Here is an 18,778-nt window from a genome sequence, read left to right on the forward strand (position 1 = left end):
GGAACCTCTTCCCGGGCATGGTACAGGTAACTGCCCACCCAAGCAAAGATCACCGTGGGTGAGGAGATGCCTGAGGAAAGAGGGCACGGGGTGGAGGGGCGTCCCGGAAGCAGAACAGGCTGGGTCTCCAGGCAGGCCAGACATCAAGCCTCAAAGCCCCCGCCACCCCTACCAGTCTTACCAAAAGATACACAGTCCCACTGGGAATGCTGCAGAGATGGCACACACCCCGCACACGCGCCCACCCAGACATCCCCTGCACAGTCACCCCATTCAGGTACCACAGAGATACACACACCAACGCCGCTTTGTGGTTCAAACTGTTTTATATTGAAATACACATGGGCTGATCCCCAAAAGGGTCGGGTTGGGGGAGAAAGAAATGATGAAAGCGGGGTGACCGCAGGGCTCGATGTCGCCAACACTTGGAGCACGTGCCAGTCCCTCTCTCTGGCTGCCCACCCTGGCAGGACGGTGAGGCCTGGACATCTGGAGACACCCGGCTGAGCAGGGCAGAGGAGGCAGCCAGTCCTGGGCCCGAGGGTCCTCAGCTGAATGGCTTCACCAGCTTCATGGCAGTATAGTTCTGGAGGAAGGGGGGAGAGGCAGGGACACGTGGTGACAGCTGCCAGGGAAACGGAGCTGGGAAAGGTGGCTGGCCCACTCAACCACCTGCCTGCACCTCTCCCTCATCACCCCCCAGGCCACACTCAGCTCAACACTCCGCCCGGCCAGCGCTCTCACTGTCACACAAGCCCACACTCTTGCCTGGGGGCCACAGCGCCTGTATTGCTCTGGCTTCTCCCCCAGTCACTCCAGGGCCCACTCCCAGGTTCTGCCCAGCTACCAAGAGGACTCTGTCCCTGGCCAGGCCAGGCCCGGCCTTTCCCATCAGACAGGTGGCCTGAAGGCACGGCTGTGCTTCTCCCCACCATCCTCCCACACTCCCCAGCGCGGGAGTCCGGGGCTCGTTGGCCACCATGCTCCCGTCCGAAATGCAGAGAGAGAGTTGGGGCGGGGGGTATAGAGGGATGACCCACAGCGCGGGCTAGCCCTAGAGACGGGCCACCCCTGATTAAGCCCTGGCTGCTGCAGGCCTGGCAGGAATCTCCCCTCCCCACTCCTCCCCCCAAAACCATGAAAACACATACAACACAACACAGGGCTCCTAATTGGGACAGTATGTTCCCCAGCGCCGCCCAGGAAAGCCAACTCTGGAAACAAAGCCGCCGCTCCTTCCCTGCCAGATCGCCTCCTGCCTCCCCACACTGGCCCTGCTCCCGGCTGCCTCTAGGGCAGAGCTGGGAGGAATCAGACAGGCTGCCCTCCCTGTCCCCCTCCCAGGGGAATTTCCAAGAGGGTGGGAGATTAGGCCAACTGGCGGGGAGCCCCTCTGCACCCAGGCCTCTGCCCTGCAAGGCCTGAAAAGCCAGGTGATGGACGGTCACAGGTCTGGCATCCACCAGGTGACTGGGTGACTTGGCTGGAGGGAAGCAGGATATGCCCAGCTTGTAGCAAAGGCCTGCAAGCAAAAGCAGTCGGCAGTCTCAGACCCAGGCTGCCCTACAGCCCTCGCCTAGGATCTAACCCCACATGCCAGCTCTGGAGAGGGAAGGCAGGGTTGGTATTCGAAAGAGGACAATTCCTGAAGATCTCAAAGGAGACTTATGCCGCTGTTGGGGACTCAGGACACAGGGAAGAGGCTCTGATCAGGGCCTGCCCCCAGGGCCTTGGGATAAGGCCGCCCCAGGGACAAGAAAGGACCACAGGCTGGAAGGGACTGGAAATCTTCCGTCCATCTCCCAGCCAAGCAGCAGGGCCTCGTTCCCCAGGTCCCTGAGGCCTGGTCTGCAGCCCTAGTGCCTTGCAGGGGCGGGGCCCAGATGGCCAGGGCACGGGGCCGGGCACAGGAAGGGTGGTGGTGTTGTTACTCTGAGCCCGCCCCTGCCCTCCCCTCAGCTCTTCAGCAGAAGGCTGGCTTGACATGCAGCCCCCCCGGGGAAGGCAAAATCGCTCCCCTATCCACAGTGCTAGTCACAGCAGGTCAGCGCTGACCTATCCCAGCCCCTTCCTCACGCGACGGGAGGGCCTGGCCAAGGTCACTGGGGAGCCACTGACAGAGCCAGAACCCAGGCAACGGCTCCTGACTCCACGTGGAGCTCTGTCCCGCACAGCAGCGATGCTCAGACCTTGATGTTCCCGAGGCAGAGTCTCCTCGGCAGGCCTGGGGCCGGCCCAGGACTCTGCATTTCTTCCCAGCTCCCTGGTGCTGCCGCTGCTTGCTCCTCAGACCACCTCCTCAAGGAGCGAGGGTCTGCACCAGCTCCCCTTTGCCCGCACTCCCCGGCCTGGCCTCACGGTGCGGCGTTAGGCTGTACCCTGTGCGCCCCCTCGCCCCTGGCTTCACTGTGTCTCCTCGTGGACCGACAGCTCCCAGGGGCACGGGCCCCGCCAGCCTCTCCCTCACCCACACAACACGCCCTCACCTCCAGGACACACTTCGTGCGCTAATAAGGTCTTCGCCTGAACCGAATGGCGGCTGGGTGTACTCAACGTGAGAGGAGGTAAGCCTGAGGACAGGCCAGGTGAGGGCCACTGCGCCTCCTCAACTCGGCCACCGGGCCGTGCCCCAGAGGAGGAGACACAGGGGACCAGAAGGGGAGTCCTGGGCCCAACCCCTGAGCCCAGGTCACTGCCAGGGCAGCTACACTCCCGGCACCACACTTGCTCGTGCCCTTCCAGGGCCCAGCAGCTAACCTTGTACTTGTAATCTGTCCTCCTTTGCTTCAGGAGGGCCCCCCAAACCGAATGAGCTTCAGGCCCCCCCAACCTGGACCCGCCCCTGGGCCTCAGGCATGTCTGGCCAATGGGCCGTGAGTCGTCTTGCTGAGCCTCAGAACGGTCTCGGCCTGGCGCTCCAGGAGACACAGTCAGCAGAGACGAGGGCCCGGCTCGCGGCCCAGCTCATGGTCCTCCCAGCTCTAGACCCTCCTTTGTCACTTAGGGTCCAAGGGGTAGCCGGGGCCTGGATGTCCAAACCTCAGCATCCTTTCTGCTGCTCCCACAGTTCATGATATTAGGGCTTGCAGGGGACTGTTCTGTGGTTTTAACCGTCCCCCTCGTAGGAGGCGTGCTCTGCTGGTACGACGCCTTGCCAGCTACGGCGGGAAAGCGCTCTCGGGCGCCTCCTCCTACCGGAAGATGCACGAAGCAAAGAGCTCACAGGTGAGTGATTCCCAGAGCGCACCGCCCGCTGTGGGGACCGTGCGCTTGGCCGGCGGCCTGGTGCTGACCAGGGCTGTGGCCGGAACCCCAGACCGGGAGCTGTACACAGATTGCCATGCAGCCCTGAGCTGGTCCCTCTCCTCTCTGGATGTCTGTTTCCTTCCATTCAAATAAGGGTGACATGGAGTTGAGCACACCATTCCTCTACTTGTATACGATTTTGAATTTTTCGTATTAAAAAGTTTCAAAAATTTAAAGAATATTAAAAATCAGGTATCAGCCTGGGGACACTGTGATCCCTTCAAGGTCTGAGGTTCTAGAGACACCGGGGGTGTTGCTATGAGGAGCAGGGAAGCACAGGCAGGGAAGGGAGCTCCAGATCTTCCTCCCTTGGGAGGGGCCCATGGAGCCGGGCACAGCAGTCCCCACGCGGGGGGCCCTGGCCACTCTTCGTCAGGCATCAGCTGGCTTCTTAGCAGGTGAAAGGGGCCCCAGTGTATACTGTGCCCAGTGAGCGGCTCCTTGTCCACCTCCTCCTCACCCACACCTTGCCCCACGCCCACCCCACCGCAGCAGGCAGGATACACTTTATCAGGTCCCCGGGGGGACAGTGACACCCTCTGCAGCCCCAGGTCCTCAGCAGGTGCCATCTGCCCAAACAGAGGGCCTGCCCCTCTGCTCTGCCATCCACACCTTCCCTTCCCTTCCTGACCCAGCTCCACACCCTCCTTCAAGAAGGTTCCCCTGCCCATGCCTGCCCAAGGGGCCTCGCCTTCTGCCAACCCCTTGATTACATAGCCTCTCAGGGGCTTGCTGAGGATGCTATGTCTCCCCATCAAGGGCAAGAACTCAGATTCCCTCACTGGACTAAGAGCTCCCCAAGGGTCTCCTACCAGACTGGGGCCTCCCCAGAGTAGGGCCTATGTCTCCCTCACCAGACCATGGACTCCCCAAGGACAGAAGCTACTTCTCTCCATCAGACACCGGGTACACTTTGAGGACAATGACAGACTCCCCTGAGACCAGAAGCTGCTGGAGGTCAAGGGCTGTACCTCCCACGTCAGACCAGGAGCTCCTCCAAGACAAGGGTCTGTGCCTCCCCACTCAGGCCTGCTTACCGGGAAGGAGTAGATGAAGATGCCCAAGAACAGCAGGAGAATGAAGAGAATGATGAAGAGGACGATGGCGCACCGGAACCTCCGCCAGAGGATGAACTTCATAGTCTTGTACGGGGAGGTGAACCAGAGGAAGGAGGTGTCAGGGCGCCTGCGAGTGAGATCCCAGAGGTCAGCAGGGTACCTCCCACCAGGGCTGCTCCCTCCGGGTCCTGTTCACAAATCGCCCTGGCCCTCCCCAGTCAGCCCCCCAGACCTGCCCAGCCTCCAGGCCCCCAGCCCCTGTCCGCACCTGCATCCCCCTCTCCTCCCAGCCTTCGCTACAGTGTGAGCCCCGCCCGTGTTGCCCTCCTCTTCCTGGTGCTGTCAAGCCCCGCACACCCTCAGGGACCCAGTTCTCAGCCACTCTGTCCAGGTCACCTTCCCTGCCACTCTCTCCTTCCTGACCCAGGACTTTAATCACAGACTAGAGATTTGGGGACTGGGCAGAGCTTCAAGGGGCTCCACGTTAGGTGAGCTATGGTCCATGAGCCCCAGATGAGCTAAGCCACTGGCCTAGATACACGTGGCTGGTTCACTGTCGGGGAAGGATGGCAGGGAGTGAACCCAGAAAGCTGATTGTCTCTCATAACCAAGAACCTCAAATCCTTCCCCTAGGTCAGCCTCACAATTCAAAGAGCGGGCAGGAGTTTGTGTCTCAGTAATGGCCGTTTTAACATCTGCTTGCGTGCTGCTGGGTCTCCTGGGTCTCTCTTGCCTTTCCACCCAGAGCCCAGCATCCTTGGGCAGGGCTGCCTCTCACTGCTCTGCCAGCCAGTGGCACTCAGGATAGCGCTACAACAAAGTGGGCTGTCTGTGCTAAGTGTGACTTGAGCTGAGCAGGCCGTGGAAAGGGACCCAGCATGCAGCCCCGCCCACTCACCCCCCCCCCCGAACAGCCATCTTTCAGGCTCTGGTAACTGCCTTCAAGGCTTCTGCATCCACTGGATTGGGATGTAGGCCCCTCCCTTAGAGGCCTGTGAGGTAGGGAAGGCAGGGACTAGGCCCCCATTTCACAGATGGGAAAATTAAAGCTGAAAGGCCTTTTGAAAGCCACATTGACACCACAGGAGAGCCATGGAAGGCAGCTTGGTCAGGGAAAGACCTTGGTCAGGCTCCGGGGCCAATCAGACCAGGTGTGAGAATTTCAGCTTCGCCACTTTCCTTGGAATGACCTTATTTAACTTTGCTGTGCTTGTCTCCTCATCTGTGAAGCGGGGATACTAATAACGACTCAGCAGGGAAGGTTCCATGACACAGCATATACATGCCATATGACAGCACGCCTGGCCTACGACCAACAGCTACCCAACAGCGCCAGCTTCTGGAACTAGCTGATGAGCCCGGCGTGTCCTGGAATGATGTCTGTCACCTGCCCCCTAACAAGGTGTACCCTTGGATGAGTCACACCCCTCTCTGGGCCTTGGGACCTCTGTGCGGCTATACAGTGAGTGTCTCCTGTACTGTGGCTACTCCTCCCCATCCCCTTGGGCATCAGGGGTCAGGGGCTGGGCACCAACCTTGGGTCCTCGAGCTTGGGGTTCATGTTGGGCTCATCCCGGCCCTGGCCGGCCGGCCGCTCCTCATGTTCGCTCTCGGCTACAATCTCCAAAGTCATCTCCAACTTGCCCTGAGGGGACAAAGGGGACCTGATCAGAGACATAAAGGCTTGGCCCCATGGCTTGGAGAGGAGCCAGGCCAGGACAGATGTAAAGGTCACTTTATGATTTTTTTGAAAAAAAGATACAGGGTGATCTGATCATAAAAGTACCTGCTCCTTGCAGAACACATAGGAACTACAGAAATGTATAAAAAAAGGAGACTGTCACCCATACTTCTACTATGTAGAGACAAGCACTCTTAATATTTATTCATCAGAGCTATTTTTCTTTGCAAGTATATGAAATATCACACTGTGTATATATGGTTCTATAGCTTGTTTCTTTCATTTAGGAATACATTTTATTATATAATTATATACTCTTTAAAGTTCGCTTTTAATGCTGTATCTATGCAATGGTTGACCATAATTTATTTAGTAAACCAGTTATTTTGGTTCGTTTAGGTTGTTTCCAACTCTTTGTTGTTATAAATAAACCCTAAATTTTTAATTTTATGGGGTTATTTCTTTAGGGGAGATTTTAGAAGTGGGATGAAAAATTTCAAAGGCATAAATGTTGTTAAGTCTCTGGCTATATATTATTAAATTGTTTCCCCAAATGGTAAAAAGCATTAGCCTGCCCAATAGAGGTAAATGAGAGGGCCGTCTCTCTGCATCCTCACTAGCAATAAGTGTTTCTATTTTTAAAAAATTCTAATATAATACATAAAAAATGTTTTCACATTTTAAAGCATTCCTTTATGTAATTACTAGGGGAAATGAACCTTCTTAAATATTTAATGGCCACTGTACTGCTTTATGTATTATCTATGTATGCCCTTTGCTCATTTTTCTTTTGAGATTTAGTATTTCTTATTAATTGTTATAATTTGTTATACGACATGGATATTTTATTTCAAGGGCCACTTTAGGGATTGGCTGGCTGCCTGCCGTTTCTAAGTACAGTTGACCCTTGAACAACACGGGTTTTAACTGCACAGGTCCACTTATACACAGATTTTTTCAATAAATGTACAGTTGGCCCTCATTTGCAGGTTTCAGATCTGTAGATTAAACCAAACACAGAAGGTGGGCTATGAGACTTGAGCATCCATGGATTTGGTGTCCACGGGGGTTCCTGGCACCAACCCTCTGCGGATACCAAGGAAGGACAGTAAACTCATTTACTTCCTCTGCAGAGGAAGGATGATTCTCCACGGTCCCCAGTCACACCCCTGGGCAGACCTCTGGGCAGGGAGAAGAGGACAAGGACAGTCCCTTACAGGGTCCTGCTCAAATGGGAGTGGCATGACCCCTGTCCTCCACAGGAAGCCCAGCCAGAGGGGAACCCAGGATACAGATCACTGTGAAGGCCAAGGAGCAGAGTATAAATTAAACAGGGCCCACGGGAGGTTAGGGCATCTTTCGATTTAGATAGGCTTTCCTGGGATACGAGTCTCGAGGAGACAAAGGCTGGGAACTGGCAGGGAAGAGGGACAGTGTCTTGGGAAACAGACAGGGAGGGCAGGAGAGAGGGAGAGGAACACGTCTGTGCTCAGCGATTTCTATGGACGAGTCACTCCCGCGTCTCCACCAACCAGAGGGAGCAGACTTACCGCCAGTATCTTCTTCTCACCCTCGTCCGCCACACAGGGCCACCAGCCCTTCACTGTTTTCTGTTCAAAAAGGGACACAAACCACTCCGGGTGGAAAGTGTCATCCAGCTGGTCCAAGGAACACTTCTCAGCTGTCTTGGCAGGCTTGGGCATGCGGTTGAGGTCCAGCTGCAAAGAGCCTGTGGCAGAGGAGGGTGCTTTGGCCCACGCTTTCTCAGTCACTGCCAGCCTAGGGCCACCCTGGGGCTGGGCAAGTTCAGCCTCCTCAGCTTCTATCCATGGTCTTAGCCCCATGGCTCAAACTCCACTCCCCACCCACTGCCTCTCATTCCATCTGTACAGCTTCCTATCCATCTATTCATGCATGCATATGCCTGCTACTGTGCCCTGATTGATTCACCCTTAACAGAACTTCCCACCTGCTCAACTATTCATCTTACTATGCACAAATTCACTCATTCACCCATCATCTACATCCATCAACCATCAACTTTTTTAACTGTTTTTAGTGCAGTAAAATATTTATAGATAAGATAAAATTTGTTATTTTAACCATGTTCAGATGTATACTTCAGTGGCATTAATTACATTCACAACATTTTGCAACCATCAGCACTACCTATTTCCATAACTATTTCATTCCCCCCAAACAGCAACTCTGTACCCATTAAGTAATAACTCCCCATTCCCCTCTCCTCTCAGCCCTGCTAACCTCTAAATCTACTTTCTGTCTCTATGAAAAAGCCTATTCTAGACAGTTCATATAAGTGGGATCATAAAAATTTATCCTTTTGTATCTGGCTTATTTCACTTGGCATAATTAGTTTTCCAGATTCATCCATGTTGTAGCATGTATCAGTACTTCATTCTTATTTATGGCTGAATAATGTTCCATGGTATGTATATACCACATTTTGTTTATCCATTCATCTGTTGATGGACACTTGGATTGTTTCCACCTTTTGACTCTTGTGAATAATGCTGCTCTGAACACTGGTGTGCAGATGTCTTAGTCCCAGTTTTTAATCCTTTTGGGTACATAACTAGAAGTGAAATTGCTAGGTCATATGTTTAGCTTTTTGAGGAACTGCCAAACTTTTTTCCAAGCAGCTGTGCCATTTTACGTGCATACCACCAATGTACAAGTGTTCCAATTTCTCCACATCCTCTCCAACACTTGTTATTTTCCATTTTTTGTTTTTGTTTTTGCTTTTTTATAGGTATAAGTGTTATCTCATTGTGGTTCATCCACCAATTTTTTCATCTGCCCACCTAGTTATCCAAGCAGCTACCTTTCTATACTGCTTCATCTACTCATCTATTTTATCCATCTTCTCCAAGAATAGCTCCATCTACTGGGTGGAGCTATATGAAAATTCTGGTATTCAACTATCTTTGACGTATAAAAACAGCAATTTCATGCAGTTTCACCTAATCCAATTCCAACAACACGAAGTCAATGGGATTGGAGCATAGGTTACTGAAGGGATTAAGTGAGAGAGGTAAATCTAAAAAATATTTTCCAAGGGCAAATTGAAGAAATTCTGTAACAGGGAAGAGCCAAATCTGACTACATGTTGGATCTGTTTCTCTTACTTTAACCTTTGCTTTCCGCTGCTTTTGTTCACTAAAAGGATACTGTCTATACATAATGGCCTGCCTTGGGGAAGCCTGCCCCTCTGCCTGAATGTTGAACCAAAGTGCCTTTGTTCAGGGAAACATCCAGAACCTGTCCATCTGTGGGTGGCTATAAGAAAGACGAAATTAACACATCCCCTCCTGGAGGCTGGCCATTCCAGGTGATGTTTGCAAAACTTATGGCCTTTTTACTTTACTTCCTCATCTCCTCCTCCTCTTTGTGCTATAAAAGAAACTGGCATCCAAACCCCAATAAGATGGTTATTTTGAGACATTAGTCTGCCATTTTCTCAGTCTGCCAGCTTTCCAAATAAAGTCGTATTCTTTGCCTCAACACCTCATCTCTGATTCATTGGCCTGTCGTGTGGCAAGCAGAGTGAGCTTGGACTCGGTAACAAATTTGGCAAGCCAGCCAGGAGGCTTGCTGCTTTTGGCTAGCCAGTCCCGGTCAGGGAACATTGTGGCAAGGCCTAGCAGATGCCAGGACCATTTGTCCTGAGGATCTTCCCTTCAAACTTCCCTGAAGCGGCGCCAGCTACCGCAGCACTTGGCAGTTGAAGCAAGGAAAAGACCAACTTCTACGAGTCCACAGACTCAATTTTGTACAGTTAGTCTACCCAATTCGGTAACCAGTTCATTTGTTTTGGTCTTGGTCTTGTTTTGCTTTTGTGTATCCTTTTGTGTTGCAAGTCAATGAACTCGACTTTGTAGGGTAAGTTGCTCCGGCGTGCACACTGGGAACATATTTCCCTCTCAATTTGGGCTTTTTCTTTACGGGATAAGCCAATTTGTTTGATTGGGGTACCCTATTGGAGGGGGGAATTGTTGTTGGACTCTACATGATTTGGAGCCAGTTCGTTGGGAACTAGTTCGTTGGTTTTGTAGGGTAAGTCTACCCGATTTGGGAACTAGTTTGTTGGTTTTGCAGGGTAAGTCTACCTGATTTGGGAACCGGTTCGTTGGTTTTGGTCTTGGTTTCGTGTGCACCAATGCTAGAATTTGTTTGTGCCTTTTGTGTTGGAATTTGTTTGTGTCTTTTGTGTTTTGGTGTTATCAAACTTATAAAAACTGGAAATACTCCATCTATCCTGAAGGAGATCCCTTTGGGGTGTATATTAGATAAATGGGCGAAACATAGCCATGAGCCTATGACTAAGAAAGACATGATGTACTATTGTAATAGGGTGTGGACCCAATATATGTTAGGATGAGAAGAATGATGGTCCCTGAATGGCTCACTCAATTATTATATGATCTCGCAGTTAGAAGTGTTTTGCAAAAGAGCAGGCTGCACCAGCAGTTTCTCCAACTGCTTCCCCCCATGCCACCAACATATTCACCGCCTCCTGTTTCCCCTACCCGTGGGGATCAAATAGAAGTTCCTATGATAACCCCCAAGGCACAGGGACCTGGTTTAGTATCACCATCTAAGACCCAACAGGACACCCAATTTGGACCAGGGGCCACTTCTACAGCAGGGCAATTTCCCTTGTGCCGACATCCTGTAAGAGGCCAGGGGACTCCCTTGGACTTGAGGCATCCGATTCTAATTTCCCCACAGGAGCCCCAGATAACTTTGACAGTGGAGAACAAGTTGATTGACTACCTTCCCTATTTATCTTAAGAGGCTTGTAAATATTAAACAAAGGGGAAACAAAGGCATCCTAGGAAAAACTTGACTGTATCTTTGAGATGTAAGTGTCCTATCTGGTCTTCTCAGGAACGCTCATCTCTGCCATCTTTTTAAAATGCAAACTTTGAAAAGAGGGCAAAGTAATTTAGAAATTGACTTGTCAAGGATAAATTAAAAACCTAAGTGTCTTTTCTGTAAAAATTCAGCCATCTAGACAAGTGAACTTGATTTGTTCCATCTGCCAGAAACCTGATTTTAATCCAACCTCTTTTTGTAAACTGATGGGTTTTATGTTGCTGTACATGACTCAGGGCTGAAATTTTGAAATAAGAACTATGATGTCTCTGTTTGTTTGTGTCCTTGTATGTGTCTTTGTCTTTGGATAACATTGCTGGGGTTGATTTGCGGATGAGCTCTATTTAATTGGCTTAAAGAAGAGTAAGTTCTTACAAACCAAACAATTCTAAATACAAGAAAAATTAAGCTAAATGAATTTCGGGTTCATGTGAACTGAGAAATATTCAGTATTAATGTTTGTTTGTTGATCTAATTATTATAGACATGTCATTAGAGTCATCAGCATTAAGTATAATACTTTCATTATGCCTAGGTTTAATATAAGCTAAATAATAACTTGTTATATCTGTTGCAAATTTGTCAGCAAGGAAAGTAACTTGATGTAAAGAAACTTTTAAGGAAAGAAAATGCAAATGAGATAAGAGCTTTAGATGCACTTTTTAAAATAATTATCTTTATCTAAAATTAATCTCTCCAGAGCTTCCCTGGTGGTGCAGTGGTTAAGAATCCGCCTGCCAATGAAGGGGACACAGGTTCAATCCCTGGCCTGGGAAGATCCCACATGCCATGGAGTAACTAAGCCCATGGGCCACAACTACTGAGCCTCTGCTCTAGAGTCCACATGCCACAACTACTGAGGCCTGTGCTCCACAACAAAAGAAGCCATGACAATGTAAAGCCCATGCACCGCAATGAAGAGTAGCCCCCGCTCGCTGCAACTAGAGAAAGCCCACGCACAGCAACGAAGACCTAACACAGCCAAAAATAAACACAAATAAATAAATAAATTTTAAAAAAATAAAATTAATCTCTGCAGATATTCAACAACTTGAAAGTTAGAATTGTGCCAAAATAAATTAAGTCATGGAAGGTTTATGGGAAGTGGACCCCAAGAAAAGAGTTTTGTACATGGTCAGGATTGACTAAGTTTAAAATAAGTTTAACTGAGTAAATGAATTTTAAAAGTAAGCTGGTGAAAAACTTGAATTTGCCTTTTCTCTCTGATAAGAAGACAAGGTTTCTTAAGATTCTGAACTGCCTCTGATAACAGATTTTAAGTTTTTCTACCTTTTAAGTGATCTGTTCTGTATTTGCCTTTGAACTCTTTTATCGTTACTTCGGCTAAGTGAATAACTATTGTTTCACAGTGACCTGCGATCCTATCTGACTGTTTAAACCCTTCTGATATTTTTTTGACAAAACTTCACAAATCAGGGGCTTCCCTGGTGGTGCAGTGGCTGAGAATCTGCCTGCCAATGCAGGGGACACGGGTTTGAGCCCTGGTCTGGGAAGATCCCACATGCTGCCGAGCAACTGGGCCCGTGAGCCACAACTACTGAGCCTGCGCATCTGGAGCCTGTGCTCCACAACAGGAGAGGCTGCGACAGTGAGAGGCCGGCGCACCGCGATGAAGAGTGGCCCCTGCTTGCCGCAACTAGAGAAAGTCCTCGCACAGAAACGAAGACCCAACACAGCCAAAAATAAATAAATTTTTTTAAAAACTTCACAAATCAAATTATAATGAAGTTCCTTTGAACTCTAGCTAACTTTGGGATGCTTCAAAGGGCCCCTGAAACACCCCAAAGAGAGATATTAACTAATTAGGTTCACTTGGTATGTTGAATTACATGGGAAGTGTCAAATAAGTAATAAATCTTCTTAGGTTATACTGTATGGCAAATGATACAGGTATTCTAGAGATTATGTGGAGTTCCTAAAATTTGATGTGTGCTGGTAAAATGTTATCAGTCATAATTCTAGCTATTATCTAAATGTGTTGCATGTCACAGCACTAACCAAGTTACTTTGTCAATTGCATTGTAATCAGATTTAAATGTGCCTTCTTAAGTCTTTCGTCATTATAGACAGTTATGGTTTCACTCTGATGATGCCTTTGTAAAAATGCTTCCTCTTCAAGAAGATTTATGGAAAGGACTTTGGATAAACACAAGTTTCTGGCTTTCAGGCCATAATGCTAAACTGGCTAAGAAATTGAAGAATTCTAATGGGAAACCTGATGGCTTCATAAAGCTGTTAACAAGAAGGATTAGTTACATAGGACTCAGTAAACTGGTGAATATGGTTATAATTTTTATGGTTTCTATCTGAAAAATGACCGGTTTAAATCTGTGTTTTCCAGGTGTAAGGAAAACCTCCCCCTTAAGCTAATTATGACCCACAGTAATTTGGTAAATTACATCTTTGTAAGCCAAATTGTTTGTACTTTGTGTCTCCCTGCTGCACCATGTCTTTGTCAATGTTACTAGCTGCATTACTTATATCCTGTCTATTTTATAAGACTGTTGTCTCTTACAGTACCCAGTGTGTAAACAGGTTTCCAACAAAACTCCTATGGCTAAACATCTTGAGGAAACAGATCACATTTATAATGTAAAATAATTGTAATAGTGTGATTCTAGGTATGGGAAGAAGCAACAAGGGAAAATGTCTCCTGGATCATAATTAGATAGGGGATCCAGAGAATCTTTAATTATCAATAGGGCCTAATCCAAAAACTAGCACTTGGAGTGGCATAACAAGAATTTTCACCTGATCTGGGATGAGCCTCCCAGCGCTGTGGGACAAAAGTTGATGTTGAAATGTCTCCCAAATATTGGTCAAAATCCTGACCAAGAGGAGAGGATCTGAGAAATTGAATATTTCCTGACACATCAGTCATTAGCGATTGCAGCCTTCCAACATGAGCCGGTGAACCCTGAGGAAACTCAGGATATGAGAATACAGGATACAGGCCCCAGATAGCTAAGGTGCATATCAAGGGAGTGATTTCAGTGAGCCCAGACTCTTGCATTTTCCCATACATAGAAAAGCGCTAAATTCCTGAACTTGAAGTGCTCCCTCCCAAGCTTGAAGCCCTCAAAATTCCCACTGAATACATCATAACTCTCAACTTTTAAGCTGTGAATATTTTTTAAGGCTACAAGTGTAAAGGAGACACTTCCCAGAGAGGAACAAAAGACACAATGTTTGGAACACTGACACCGATGGACACTCCCAGAAAGATCCATCTGATGAAGCAATTAGAACGGTCATCACCCCTTCTTCCAGAAGATCGTGGAATGGATATTGACAGTGGGGAATTGTAACAGGGAAGAGCCAAATCGGACTATATGTTGGATCTGTTTCTTTTACTTTAACCTTTGCTTTCCACTGCTTTTGTTCACTAAAAGGATACTGTCTATACATAATGGCATAATGTTTATACATACTATCTATACTCAGGGAACCCTGACCCTCTGCCTGAATGTTAAACCAAAGTGCCTTTGCTCAGGGAAATATCCGGAACCTGTCCACCTGTGGACGGCTATAAGAAAGAAGAAATTAACACATCCCCTCCCGGAGGCTGGGCATTCCAGGTGATATTTGTAAAACTTATAGCCTTTTTACTTTACTTCCTCATCTCCTCCCCTTCTCTGTGCTATAAAAGAAACTGGCATCCAAACCCTAATAAGATGGTTATTTTGAGACTTTAGTCTGTCATCTTCTAGGTCTGCCGGCTTTCCAAATAAAGTCGTATTCCTTGTCTCAACACCTCGTCTCCGATTCTTTGGCCTGTCGTGCAGTGAGCAGAGCAAGCTTGGACTCGGTAACAATTCTTGAATACCATACAAAGGAGATTAGGTTTTTTTCAGTGTGGACTGCTCAGTTACTACAAGTATTCATTGACTGGATCTATTTTTCTAGCTTTCTTTCTTTCCATACATCTATCTGCTTTGACTTAACTATCTACATCCCTCTAGAGCTACCATTTGCTGAGCACTGTATCTATCCATTAATCAGGTCATTATTCTATCCAGCATTTGTTCAACTCTATCAGCATTCATCTGTCTATCCACCCACCTACACATCTCTCCATCCCTCAACTACAGACGAATGTTTATTTCCCATTTTAAATATGATCCCAAGATAATATTAAGTAAAAATCAGGATATTAAACTATATATACTATATCTACATAAAGACTGTAAGGAAACATAGGATTATTTCCTGATGGCAAAATTACAGATCTTAACTATTATTTTTAAAATAAAAGTAATAAGTACTCAAAAGAAGTAAAATATGTAATTAGAAAATACATTATGAAGGGGGAAAAAAGAAATCTCTTAATAATACTGTAAGTTGCTAAAAGAGTAGATCTTAAAATTTCTCTTCACAAGAAAAAAAAATTGTTAACTACGTAACTTATTTTGGCTATCACTTCACAATATATACAAACATCCAATTGAAAAAAAAGAAATCTATGGAGTTAAAAAGTAGTAGTTTTATTTTTAAAAACAAAAGATGATCCTGTTTAATTTTATTTTGGACACTGTTTTCTCATTCAATAAAATGCAATTTTTTGTTTGTCTTTTTAAAATTGATTTTCTAAAGCCTCACCTCATAAAGGCAAGATTGATAGACTGATGCTAAAAAAAATTATTTAGTCTGTAAGCAAAAAAAAAATTCCATAAAAATGTGAAAAGCAATTGAAAACTGGAGAAATTATTTGTAATGTGTCCTTACTATATAAAAAGCTCTGAAAATCAACAATAAAAGAGGACCATCCCAAAACCATAAAAAAGAAAATCCCAACAACAATATGGATAACAAACATATTTTTTAAGTTGTACCTTACAAGTAATGAAGAAATGCAAAGAAAGATAAAAATGAGGTACCACATTGGCAATTTTTTTTAAAAAAAGATAACACTGGCAGCAAAAATTTAGGAAAAATGGTGCCCTTAAGGCAAACAGGGCACAGGTGAGAATATAAAAATGTAAAATCTTTCTAGAGGGCTATTGAACAAAATGTGTCAAAAACCACTAAAATGTACAAAGACTCTAAAAATCTGCTTCTTAGAGTTCAGGAAAGATACGCACAAAGGGTCCAAAGATGTAAACCTAGGCTGTCACTCACGCAGGAAATCCTAGAGATGAGCCGAGTACGCACCTAGGGGGGACTAGTGAGGGTCCGATGGGACATCAGGTGGGACGTTAAGCACCATGATGCAGATACAATGCTGATGGATAACTTCTGACAGAAAGAATGTTTTTAATATATTGTTTTCCCCAAAATCAAGATCTAAGACAGTATGTGTAACATAAACCAATTTTGCTATCTATATTCCATATATGCATGTGTATATATATGTATAAAATACACATATAACACATATGTGTTTGCTTGTATAAGATACATGCCAAAATAATAATACACGCCAAAGTGAAGGTTATCTTAGTTATATTAGTGAAGGTTATCTCTGGGTAGTGAGATTATAATAAAATAGGAAGGGGGGCTTCCTTGGTGGTGCAGTGGTTGAGAATCTGCCTGCCAATGCAGGGGACACGGGTTCGAGCCCTGGTCTGGGAAGATCCCACATGCCGCAGAGCAAATGGACCCGTGAGCCACAACTACTGAGCCTGCGCGTCTGGAGCCTGTGCTCCACAACAAGAGAGGCCGCGATAGTGAGAGGCCCGCGCACCGCGATGAAGAGTGGCCCCCGCTTGCCACAACTAGAGAAAGCCCTCGCACAGAAACGAAGACCCAACACAGCCGTAAATAAATAAATAAAGCACACAGGGGAATTAATATATATATATATATATATATAAAATAGGAAGGGGAGGCATTGCTTATCTCCGGTTTCTAATTTTGCCACAGGAATTATGTCTTCCAGAATAACAAGTCAAAGAACAAAAGTCCAACTTGGTGCTATGATTTTGACACCCTGAATCTTTTACAGGGAGCTGTGGAGCAGCTCCCAGTCCTCCAAGTTCAGGGGACCAGGCTCGGGGCCGGGGGGAAGTGGGGTGAAGAGCAGCCCGACCGGCAGGCAGCCCTCCTCCCCATTCCTGCTGGGGTTGCTCCTCAGGGCATCCTCTGCCGGGGCCCACGAGCTCGGTGACTTCTGCAATCACGGGCCACCCAGGGAGGGCTCCAGTGATTCGTCCAAGCCCGCCCTGCCCCCAGGTGGCAGAGCAGAACTGCAACACAGGACTCGTGACTTCCTGGGCCGCTTTTCTCACAGGTTCACTATTTCTCTACTGAGGTGAAATCCACGTAACAAAATGCACCATTTTAACCATTGTAAAGTGTACAACTCAGTGGCTTTTAGTATATTCACAGGGTTGTGAGACCACCAGCACTACCTAATTCCAGAATATTTTCATCACCCCTAAAAAAACACCAGACCCACGAGCAGTCGGTCCCCAACCTCCTCTCCTTCCAATCTCCGGCAACCACTTTCTGCCTCTGTGGATTACGTATTGCGGACATTTCATGTAAAGGAATCATACGATATTTGTACTTTTGCGTCTGGCTTCTTTCACTTGGTGTGTTTTCAAGCTTCACCCCTGGTGTAGCATGACCTCATTTCTTCTTGTGGCTGAATAACATCCTATTGTAGGGATAGGCCACATTTTCCCAGTGAACTTTTATAGCTGTCATGGAGCTGCTACTCAGTCCAGCCAGCGGGCCCCACACCTCACCCTGTGAAGGCACCATCTCCACCTCGTCCTCCAGCCCAGCGCTCCCTGTTCCGCAGTCAGGGTTGCCACACACTTTCCCCCAGCAGAGTCCTGCCCCAGGTGTGTTCATTTGCTCAGTCTCTGGGGCACAAGGGCGAAGAGAGCCTTGAGCCACTCACTCACTAGACTGAGGTGGCAGGGATCCTGTCACGTGAAAGGCCAGACAGCCAGTGACGGAGCTCCTGCTTGCACTGCCTTCACCCTGCGCTCCCCTCTCTTCCTTCCCTGGGTGCTACCAACCAACACGGCCCAGCGTTCAATGCCACCTCAGCTGGCAGGCCACCCTGCTGGCCACCCTGATCACCCTGGCACTACTCTGTGTCACCGATCTCACTCAGCACCAGGGACCAGTGACCCTGAGCTCCCTGATCCTCCTGCCAGCCTTCCCACAAGGCTTGAGAGAGGCACACAAACATACAGCAGGGGTTCCGGGGCAGCCCCGACAGGCAAAACGGTGCTGACCGGAAATGGTGCTCACCCAGAAAGTCATCAAAGGAGAACTTGTCGTTGTCCCAGATCTGGAATACCACTCGGGCGCGGATCTTGCTCTCTGTCTTGTCCAGACTCCAGAAAGCATCCTGGCCCAGAGGAGAAGCAGAGGAGGAAGCAGGAGAGCAGGATTAGAGAGGAGCAGTGGTCCCTTCTAGCCTGGAAGGCTGCCTGGAGGAGGCAGTGGAGAGGGACGTCCCTTAGGGACTTGCCAGAGCCAGGTCCTGGCAGGAAGACTGCTGAGACCCCAGAGGGCCATGTTCAAGGGCCCAGGAGGGGACCATGCAGGCTCACTTGACATAAGGTAGCTCCTTTAATCCTCGCAAGTCCATGAGTCAAGGTTCTCATTGCCATTTTACAGATGATGTAACAAAGGCTTGGAGAAGTTAAGAATTTGCCCAAGGTCTGACAGCTAATAAAAACAACATTAATATGCACTTCTTAGGCATCAGCCTCTTCGCACTATGAAATCATTTATGCTTCCAACGACCTATGAGGAGATACTATCTTGAGGAAACCAGAGCGAGTAATTTATCCAAGTCACCCAGCTGGGAAGTGGCAAGCTGGAGTCCAACCCAGTCAGTCAGGTTCAAGAGTCT

The 18,778-nt window shown here is 47.9% G+C and overlaps 1 protein-coding gene across 23 annotated transcripts in view; it reads right to left on the reverse strand.

Annotated features, from left to right (window-relative positions):
• Nucleotides 1–307: 307 nt before the first annotated feature.
• Nucleotides 308–18,778, reverse strand: part of DYSF (dysferlin) — a 231,860-nt gene continuing 213,389 nt past the window's right edge. For all 23 annotated transcript variants that reach the window (XM_082425965.1, XM_082425961.1, XM_082425948.1 and 20 more), the window contains 5 exons: nt 18,169–18,268; nt 7,596–7,774; nt 5,900–6,009; nt 4,344–4,491; nt 308–586 (listed from right to left, as the gene is read on the reverse strand). In XM_082425965.1, the coding sequence (XP_082282091.1) occupies nt 548–586; nt 4,344–4,491; nt 5,900–6,009; nt 7,596–7,774; nt 18,169–18,268 (576 nt within the window). In that variant the 3' untranslated portion in view covers nt 308–547. The remainder of the gene's footprint in view (nt 587–4,343; nt 4,492–5,899; nt 6,010–7,595; nt 7,775–18,168; nt 18,269–18,778) is intronic.

Source organism: Balaenoptera physalus, assembly GCF_965194825.1.
Source record: "Balaenoptera physalus genome assembly, chromosome: 15".
NCBI classification, from domain to species: Eukaryota; Metazoa; Chordata; class Mammalia; order Artiodactyla; family Balaenopteridae; genus Balaenoptera; species Balaenoptera physalus.